Source organism: Dendrobium catenatum, unplaced genomic scaffold, assembly GCF_001605985.2.
Source record: "Dendrobium catenatum unplaced genomic scaffold, ASM160598v2 fragScaff_scaffold_328, whole genome shotgun sequence".
Classification (NCBI taxonomy): domain Eukaryota; kingdom Viridiplantae; phylum Streptophyta; class Magnoliopsida; order Asparagales; family Orchidaceae; genus Dendrobium; species Dendrobium catenatum.
The window spans coordinates 565,761-575,747 of record NW_021318790.1 but is presented as its reverse complement, the minus strand read 5'-3'; the positions used below and the strand labels follow the sequence as shown (position 1 = coordinate 575,747).

At 35.5% G+C, this 9,987-nt stretch overlaps 1 protein-coding gene and 1 non-coding gene across 2 annotated transcripts; both read right to left on the bottom strand.

Annotated features, from left to right (window-relative positions):
• Positions 1-4,002: 4,002 nt before the first annotated feature.
• TRNAQ-UUG lies at positions 4,003-4,074 on the bottom strand. The gene has a single exon. It is a non-coding gene; the product is annotated as a tRNA-Gln (tRNA).
• A 1,515-nt stretch (positions 4,075-5,589) lies between these two features.
• On the bottom strand, positions 5,590-9,981 carry LOC110101700 (pentatricopeptide repeat-containing protein At1g74600, chloroplastic-like). The gene is made up of 2 exons (XM_028693600.1): positions 7,221-9,981; positions 5,590-6,416 (listed from the first exon to the last, which is right to left on the bottom strand). The coding sequence occupies exon 1, from the start codon at positions 9,911-9,913 to the stop codon at positions 7,223-7,225; it is 2,691 nt and encodes an 896-aa protein (XP_028549433.1). The 5' UTR covers positions 9,914-9,981; the 3' UTR covers positions 5,590-6,416; positions 7,221-7,222.
• Between the last annotated feature and the right edge of the window lie 6 nt (positions 9,982-9,987).

Below are 9,987 nucleotides of genomic sequence, written 5' to 3'. Positions count from 1 at the left end.
AAATTTATTCTCAGATAATCTCTTATCAATAAGGACTTGACACATATCATTTAATCGGTGGTTTGGTCCAAAATAGCTCCATAGGCAAATTGTTTTGTCCGGGACCCTATGATTGGGTGACTTTGCCGCAAATAGTGCCATTATAATATAGCTACAACCATAGCTAGTTTGTGTCCCAATGGCTAACATTTTTTATTAATGAATCATAGGATATAATAGGGGTGTTAATTGTTTATCCAATCTGATAACTTAACCCAAATTGACCTGGAAAATTTAGGTTCGGGTCGATTGGTTTAATAAATGTGTTGGATTCGGATCGACCCGTTTAACAAATGTGCAGGGTTCGGGTTCCAAGTTATGACTTATTTGAAAAATCAGATTGAGTTTGGGTCAACCCGGATTTGACTCGAGTTCCGACTAGGACCCATGTTCCCGCACTTGCATAGGCTTCGCTATGCTGCCTGACCTGGCCCGCACAACAATCGTGTTTGCGTTGCCCGCGGTTCACGCTCGCTCCTCGCCGGCACACATCAAGATCTCGTGCCCATGCTCTCCCAGCCGCCCCCGTTGCTGGTTTGCTGCCTGAACCCAAGGTTAGCAGGTTGGATCTGGTAAACCCAACCCGACGGTTTAGGTCTAGTTCTGAATTCTTGATCGTTTGCCTAATCGGGTTAGCTTTGAGTTAGACACGAACCTGACCTGAAAACTCATTTTGACACCCTTAGGATATACTTGATAGGGCACAAAGCCCTTTTTTAGTTAAGGTGGATTTGAATTTGTCATGTAGACAAACATCCAGCTCATGTTTATCAAATACCTTTGGACGAAACGACCTATGTTTGCCTATAAGAATTCTTTGGTTAGGTTGGATTGGTTATTCTTATGACTAAGTAAACTAGGAACTAAGAAAATCCGTGATGACAGAATCATGAGATTTTGATCCGTTCATCATCATCACTATTAAAAATGTTTTCTCTTCATTGGGATGGGTAAGCAACCATTATAACTTGTGTATATGAGAAACTTGAAATCAAATTTTAAGTCATCTCAAATGAGAGCAAAATCTCTTAGTAGTGTCTTATCTCTTACCAATCTCGCTTATGAAAATTTAACTTCAAACATAATCCGTTAAAACTCTCTCTAATACATGAAGAGATCAGTGCGTGAAGTTTTTGGAGCCCACCGGCAAGTATATTTAATCAAATTTTGATAATTAAAAGATGGTTTGATGTTGTTCGTGAATATGCATGTAGAACTAATTGTTCGGGTTTCAGGTTTCACTTCATTCACCGCCCAAAGAATGTCATACTGGAGCGTGGTAAAGGAAAGTATAACATCTCACGATTGTAATCGTCCCTTTTAAAGAACTAGCTACTGTCCAAATTTGTCGGATTATATTTTCCATAACCGGTCTGGATGGCTTCATGACGCCTCTTACCAAACACTATCTTTAGATGTCTCTTTATTATTTATAGCGATGGAGAAATAATCTTGGAACAAAATCAGTATCATAGAGTTTATTTCCATGTACCTAAAACAAAATCAATATTGTAGAGTTAATGAATAATTCTAACAGTTGTTGGTAGCTGCTGCTATAGAGCAACTCTATTGTGACTCGGAAATATTGGGGTTGCGTCGTTTAAACAGTCTCTCTAGAATATAAGGGTAAGATTGGAAGATATGATTCCTCTTCAATTTCCATGATAATTGAAAGGTAAAGTTCTCAAATCATCATCATACCCTTCCACTAGATTTGCCATTTTTTTGATATTGGAAGCTGCTAGATGTGCTGAGCTATTGACATACAGTGGTATGGAGAATTAAGTTAAGACTCCATTGTAGGTGAAGTTATTTTGTGCGGATATGGACGCCGTCCGGAGGCGAATCAGAATTCGTCACGTCACTCGTTTGTTGTGTATCACAGCTATGTACCACTGTAGCGGGTGACATGGAGCATTATGATTTGACTCCAGACGGTCCGATGTCCACAGAATAATTTCTCCCATTGTAGGCCCCTGATTGATCTCTCGGTATTAGCAATAGGTTATATGCCAAACCCGAGCATTTGTAGTAGATCATAAGTATTTGGGATTGATGACCTAAACCCTAAGTACAATAAAAATTTGGTATTTAATTTTTATGATCTCTATACTTGTATCTTTATTTGTGGAAAAATGATTGATGTTATCATGGCAACATGTAATCATGAACCAAATTCATCTGTATAAGGTTAAAATTTCATCCTAATAAAATTCATGCCTACCACTTCTCATTAAAATACACATGTATATTTGTTTTTATCCTATGATGGTTCACGTGTTGAATATCTTCCACGAATGCTTTGTTTGGGACGACTTTCTTATTGCTTCTTAAAGTAGCTTTTTAATGTAAAATTCTTAATTTTTATACTAAGAAGATGCTTTACAAAGCAATAAAAAAGCCGTCTCAAACAAAGCCGAAAGCATGCCATGAAATCTAACTATATTAAATGACTTTCTTTTTTCTTCATTTCAGGATGAGCTTGTTTCATAAGTGGAAAAGCTACTGGATAAGCATAAAGGAAAACCAGAACAAAGCAGAAACGATAGAATGCGAGTATACTGCTGTTTCAACAATGACAGAATAGTGGTAGAAAGTGCAACTACTAAGGGCTTATTTGGTCTCTTGTAGTTGGATAGTCTGATATAATTAGATACCGTTATGGATTTCAAAATTTAAAAACTTTCTGAAAGGTAGTCTTAAGAATTTTATCAGAATTCATACACCAATTTACAATTTTTAGGATCTTCGGAGATACAGCAGGACAATTGATACAGAAAACCCAAATGTAATATGTTTCGTGTACTCTTTTTAGAGAGAGAGAGAGAGAGAGAGAGAGAGAGAGAGAGAGAGAGAGAGAGAGAGTCCCTTGATAGCTATGGTTAATGGAATTCCTGTACAGAGAGAGTGCTTCTTATTAGACTTAAAGGTCTAGTATTCATGTTTACGGAGCAATCAAGGCACTCTGTATATGTACATATGAAGTTGAATCCTTGTTAATTATGTTTTGCAGGGTTGATAACCAAATTTGGTGCTCCATTTGAATGTTCAGTTTTTTCTGGAATTATTGTTCTGTGCAAAATAAATCTTTGCTAATATAAATGTGATTAGTTTTGCATGCTTTTATGATTCTCAGGCCAAATGAGCTGTTGTATAATTTATTATATATATAGAGGCCATCTTTATTGAATTTGTCGTATAGAGAAATTTGGCTAATACCCCGTTAAATGAGAAATTATTATGTGTGGACGTCTGGAGATCAATCAAAATGTGTACGCTACCTTTCTATTGTATTGTAGCTCGGTATTGTTGACATGATTGAGCCTGATTCATCCAAAGATGTAAAACTGCGTTCGGCGGCAGCATAGAATAATCTCTCTCGTTAGACACTGACCACTTTTTGTTGCTGCGAAACTTTATTTCATTTATGCTTCATATGTTGAAGGATTTATTTGATTCCTCTCTCCTTAAACATTATCGACTATTAGCAAATACTTCGATTGTGCTTCGCTAGCCATTGGATCCCATTCATGCCTAACTCTTTTTTTCAGGAACTTTGAAGGATCCTATGAACGCCCTTTTCCCTCCAAACATCATCGTATTTCATTATTTTCCTTAAGACAGTACAAATTTGCAAATCAATTTTAAATATTTCAACTTCAAAAAATATAGATAAAAAATTACCTCTCATTGAGAATAATTTTGACAAAAATAAAAATCTGAACTTAAGAAAATACATATACAATATTATCCCAATTAAAAAATAAATTTATCCAAAATATATAATCTCAGATATATTTCTCTAAAACTTAGTATTCATATTATTGCTACAAAAGTTTTATTTAATTAGGTATATATTATGAGGCAATTTGTCACAATAGTTTTCCTCCTGCTATTAAAATTTATCATTCATATTTATATGACATTTGTAATACAGATGTAAGCGAAATGGTACAAAAAGAAAGGTCCCACCGGGATTCGAACCCAGGTCGCCAGATTCAAAGTCTGGAGTGCTAACCACTACACCATGGAACCTTTTGCTATTTATTTCGTAAATGATTTTATTTAAATAAATAATTTATTGAATTCTTACCCTAAAATATTAATAAATTTTATTAAACAGTAGAATTTAAATTTACTAATCGTAGCAGCAGTTAAATCCACTGCAATTCTGAAATTTTATAAAAATTACAGCGATTAAAATCACTGCTATATTATAATTTTTTATATTAAAGTAGTTTTAATAGCCGCAAATCCTGAGCAATGCAATCTTTAAAATCATTGCAAAAACTCATTTATTACAGCGGTGCCCAAACCATTGGGAAATCCCTTTATAGCAAATGCTAATTGTAGCGTATTTACAGCTATTCTTAAACCACTAAGAGCATCTCCAACGGAACTCCAAACGCTTGAATGGTGTCGCCCCGGAGCTCCAGCCGAACGTTAAAACTTCCGCTATTTTTTTAGGGTAAATAGTGGTACGCCAATATTGAAGCTGCACAGCGGACATATTGCCGATTCGGTCCTCGTGAAATACCGGCCCAACATCAAACTGGTGGGAACTGGTTTGAACCGCCGGTTCAACCAGCCAACATTTGAACCAATCCCAGTTTTTAAGAACCAGTCAGTTCAATGCATAATCTATTTAAATAATTTAATTTAACATAAAATATTTTATTAAATATTAAATTAATTTAAAAATAACACAATTGAATTAATAATATTAAAAATTTTAAATTATTATGAACTAAGCATTAATTAATCATAACCACATGATTCCACCACTCTATATGAGCTCTTAACTGATGAAAAGAAGGAAAACTATATAAACAACATTAGAATAACCTCCCACATGTATGTGACTAAACAACTAGTTGAAATTTCAACAATGTGTACATGGTGGATTAATTAATGTTTAGTTCATAATAATAATAATAATAATAATAATTTATATTAAATTATATATTTATATATGAATTAAATTTTAATTAAAATAAAATTAAAAAATTAAAAATATATAAATTTAAATTAATAAAAAAATATTTATACATAAATTCTCTTTATTTTTTAAATTCAAATTTATATGATTATATTGTTTATACATTATTTAAAACTTTTTAATATTTATTATATCATCCAGTTTGATAGATTTTCATATTATTATGAGTCTAAATTTTTAGAATTATGAAAATTTTTAATATTTGATTGCGATATTATTAAGCTAATTTTATTAATTTTTTATAACATTATTATTTATTAGAAGGGATAAAAAAACAGTAGTATGCATGAGTGCAGGCTTGTTGTGCTCAGTGATCCTTCTGCCGACAAGAATTAAGAGCATTTCAACCAATGTTCCTCACAAGTCACAAGATCATTTCCACCAGTAATTTTCCTCACAAGCAGCTTTTAATATGAAAATTTTTTTTGTACTAAAAAGCTGCTTTAAGAAGCAGAAATAAAGTTGTCTCAAACGAAGCCTAACTCTTAGGTATGTCCATTAACAGCACCAACAGATTCAAAAAAATCTTTATTACTCAAAAACAAAAAAATATTCAGTAGTTTGCATCACATTACACCCAACAATAAATGGCATAACACAGCAAAGAAACATTGCGGCTTATCCTTCCACTGATGTTGAGACGTTTAGGCTTCGTTTGGGACAGCTTTTTTATTGCTTCTTAAAGTAAATTTTTAGTACAAAAATTAAATTTTTGTACTATAATGCTGCTTTAAGACACAGTAAAGAAGACATCCCAAACGAAGCCTCAATCCCTTTGACTTGATCAACTACAAATCTGAAATGTCCCCAAGCTTCATGTTCTCTCTGCAGAAAACTCAAAACCATACCAGCCTTCAATCTATATGGTCTTTACAATTCTCAACTACTCGCCTGCAATACTAGATGTGGAGAGACCTTATTCAAGTATAAAATTCTGACAACAGAAGAACTCTTATGAATTCTCAATTAGATTTTTGTTAGCGACAACTTGAAGCTTGGGAATGAAAGGAATGATGGGAAAAAGTCTGAAGGCAACATCATCATCAATAGTATCATCCTTAGCAATAATCAAATGGGAAACATGAGGACTATGAGTTTTTTCTTAAACCTCCCACCATATCCTTTGGATGAATTTTAGCAGGTTCTTCTTATGAATTCTCAACAAAATTTTTGTTGGAGACAACTAGAAACTTGGAAATGGAAGGAATGATGGGAAAAAAGTCTGAATAGCATCATCATCATCATCAATAGTATCATCCTTTGTCAAAATCAAATTGGAAAAATGAGGACCATGAGTTTTTCCTTAAACCTTTTGCCAAATGAAGCATCAAACAAAAAAATGTTTGCTCGATGTAGAAGTTTCTTTAGAATCCTTCATCTGTTGGCATTAATGTTAGTAAGCATGGCAAGTCAAATTATGTTGTAAGGAAAAAGTTTTTGAAAATGTTTTGCATATTATTAAAATGCCTGTTAAAAACAAAGCTAATAAACGAGAAGTAAAACTAGAGTGGCTTTGATTTTCCCGGTAAATAGGACTCTTGTATTTTTAGCTTAACACGATAACTTTTTACGAACTACTTGAACTTCGTCAGTAACTACTCAAACACAATGGTAAACTTGAGCACAATGTCTTCTACTTAATTAAGAAATTATGAATTTATAAAGCAAAAGAAGCAATAAACAAAGATACAAATTGTAAAGTTTCCTTTGTACAAATGTAAAAAACTGAAAAAGAAACAAAGGAATCAATGACTGCCAAAAGTCTACGACCCTACACTTCAGCAAAAACTTCTCTCCCCTTTCATATGATGAAACATTTCTAAGGTAACTCATTGAATTCCCAGGTAAATAGTCTAAGAGCAAGTTTTCCAAGTCCCAGCAAAAATAGTCATTTGTTATGCAAATGTTGGGCACTTTTTTAGTCCCAAAACAAATAGAAGTCCTTCGCTGGCCACTTAACAAAATTTGTTTTGTAATTCCAACCACTGCAGTCATATCGTGACCTTGAATATTCTCATCTTAGTAACTTAAACTAAAAGAAAGAAGAAGCATCTACACTTATGTTTTCTTTCCTTCATTAATGCTATTTTGAAACTTCAAATACCTTTTAATATCAAATATAAAGAAGTGAGCTACATAGATTAGCAGATCATAAGGAAAGGAGAGGATAAACAATCCAAACCTTCACAAAGCACTCCATCCAGGCTCTTTCTTCATACCAAATCCCTTCATTGAACTTCTTATCCGCACAACTTGCTCCCAATCCCCAATGTCAGCAGACATATTTGAGGCAGCAATATGAGCTCCAGAGTCAGGAGATTCAAAGTCAAGCACTTTCTTTTTGGCTAAACCTCCAATTTCTTCATCACCATAAACTCTGCAAGCACCAAGTAATGTGCTCCACACCAGCAAACCTGGTTCAGTTGGCATTCTATCAATGAGATCAACAGCTTCCTTCAGTCTTCCAGCTCTACCAAGTAAATCAACCATACATGAATAATGACGCGTCTCTGGTTCTATCCCATAGTCACTACTCATAGATTCAAAATAGAAAAATCCTTCATTTACTAAACCGTTATGGCTGCATGCGGATAAGATACTGACGAATGTAACTGAATCTGGTTTCATTCCATTATTCTTCATCAGATCAAATGTTTCAAGGGCTTCCTTAGCTCTCCCATGTCGAGCATATCCTTCAATCATTGTTGTCCATGTCGTCAAATCAGGGTTTTGTATCCCATCAAATAATTTACGGCACTCACTTATAATCCCACACTTTGCATACAAAGTCAATAGCGAACTAGCTACAGAATTATGAAGGATTAAACCGGCCTTAATTGCCTGACCATGGATTTGCGTCCCTAAAATCGGTCTAAACAATTGTGCACATGCCACAAGGACGGATGAGCATGTAATATGATCAATCTCCAAACCAGTTGTAGTCATCCGATGGAAATCCAAGATTGCCTCCTCACTCTTGTTGTTTGTAGAATAAGCAGAGATCAAAGAGGACCACAAAATCTGATCTTTGCATTGGATATAAGCAAACACTCTTCTTGCAGACTCTATATCTTTGCATTTTGAATACATTGATATGGTTGAGCTTCCAATGACGGTGGCGATACTAAGTCCATGACGAAAGGAAAAACCATGGATTTCCTTCCCCTTATCTAGAAAAATCTGACTATTGCAAGCCGTAAAAGCGGCAGAAAGAGCCATATCATCTGGTTTAATGCCTTCAAGGATCATCTCCCTAAACAATTGAAATGCTTCCTTTGCATTACCATGCCTAGCAAAACCAGAGATCATTGATGTCCATGCCACCCTATCTTTGTCTGGCATTTGCCCAAACAGCTCATAACTATCTCCAATGCTGCCACATTTGGAGTACATGGTGAAAATAGAGCTACAAACAAGCAAATCATCTACCAATCCTACTTTAACAATATAACTATGCAACTGTTCTCCAAAAATTATACAGTCAACAATGCTGAGAATGCAGGAAATGCATGACTTATCAGGTTTTAGATCTTCACATAGCATTTGCAGGAAAAGTTCTAGTGCTCTACTAAAGTATTGATTCTGGACAAGGCTAGAAATCATTGCAGACCAGTTAATAAGATGCACTTCCATGCCTCCCTCCTTAAATACCTTCTCAGACATTTGAACATTTCCAATTCTACCATATAAATTGATCAAAGCAGCATTTACCGCTGGATCGGTATATAAGGCAGACTTGAAAATCAAACCATGGATCTGATAAGAAATGTTTGCCATGCAACATTTAGCACATGCAAAGAGTACACTTGTTATAGTGTATGCATTAATATATATGTTATTTCTCAACATTTCTATGAAGTATTTGAGTGTAGATTCACCATCTTCCTCCAGCACAAAACCAGAAATCAGGGCGGTCCAGGAAACCACATTCCTAGCAGGCATTGATAAGAACATCTTCACCGCTGCATCCATGTCACCACACTTTGCATAAAGGTCAATGGCGGCTGTTCCTACAAAGATGTCGTCTTGCTGATTGAACTTAACAATCCATGCGTGGATTGTCCTTCCCACATCTAGTTCCCCAACAGCGGCACAAGCACCTAGAAGACTCGAGAAAGTAAAACCATTCGGCATGCACAGACTTTCTACCATTTGGTGGAAAAGCTTCAAAGCAATCCAACTTTCACCATTTCGAACTGCCCCGGCAATGACAGCATTCCAACAGACCAAATTATCACTATAACCATATAGGAATATATCAAGAGCTTTAACAAAACAGCCACCTTTGGCAAACAAGTCTATGAGACCACTAAGAACATACCCACTTGTAAGAAATCCAACTTTCATCACAAGAGAGAGAAACAGGTTACCCAGATTAAATTTCTGCATGGCTGTGCAGGCCAAGATCACATTCGCATAAGCAAACTGATCGGGCTGTAAGCCTGCCGAGCGCATTATTTTGAAAATTCTCACGGTCGAATCAAATTGAGAGCTTTGGTTGAAAGTACGGAGAGCAGAACTTAACTTTGAAACGTTCCATAAGATGGGATCTTTATGGTGAATTTCGTCGAGCACAAGGAGGGCGTCTTGAAGTAGGCCGGATTTGCTGCGTGAACCAGAACGCTGGATTGAAGCCAAGAATTCGGATTGGACACGAAAGCAGTTGGAATGGTTTTCTGGGGTTTGAAGCTCGCGTAGAGTATGTGAGGAGGCCAGACTTGTGTGGAATCTGATATTAGAGCTTGGTGGTGATTTCTTGAGGGTAAGAGAGAAGGGGAGGACTCTGAGGACGGAGGTTAGATCGAGAGAGCCGAAAGAGGAATTCCAATATCTCATTTGATCTGAGAAGCTGTCATTTCGAAGTGCCTCGTGCATACATAGTTGCAGCCAGCGGCGACGAGGTTGCTATATCACATTTAAATAAATATTTGTAAAATTTTACGTTAAGG

Coding starts and splice junctions, on each gene's coding strand:
- LOC110101700 (XM_028693600.1), bottom strand. CDS start 9,913: ATGCACGAGGCACTTCGAAATGACAGCTTCTCAGATCAAATGAGATAT.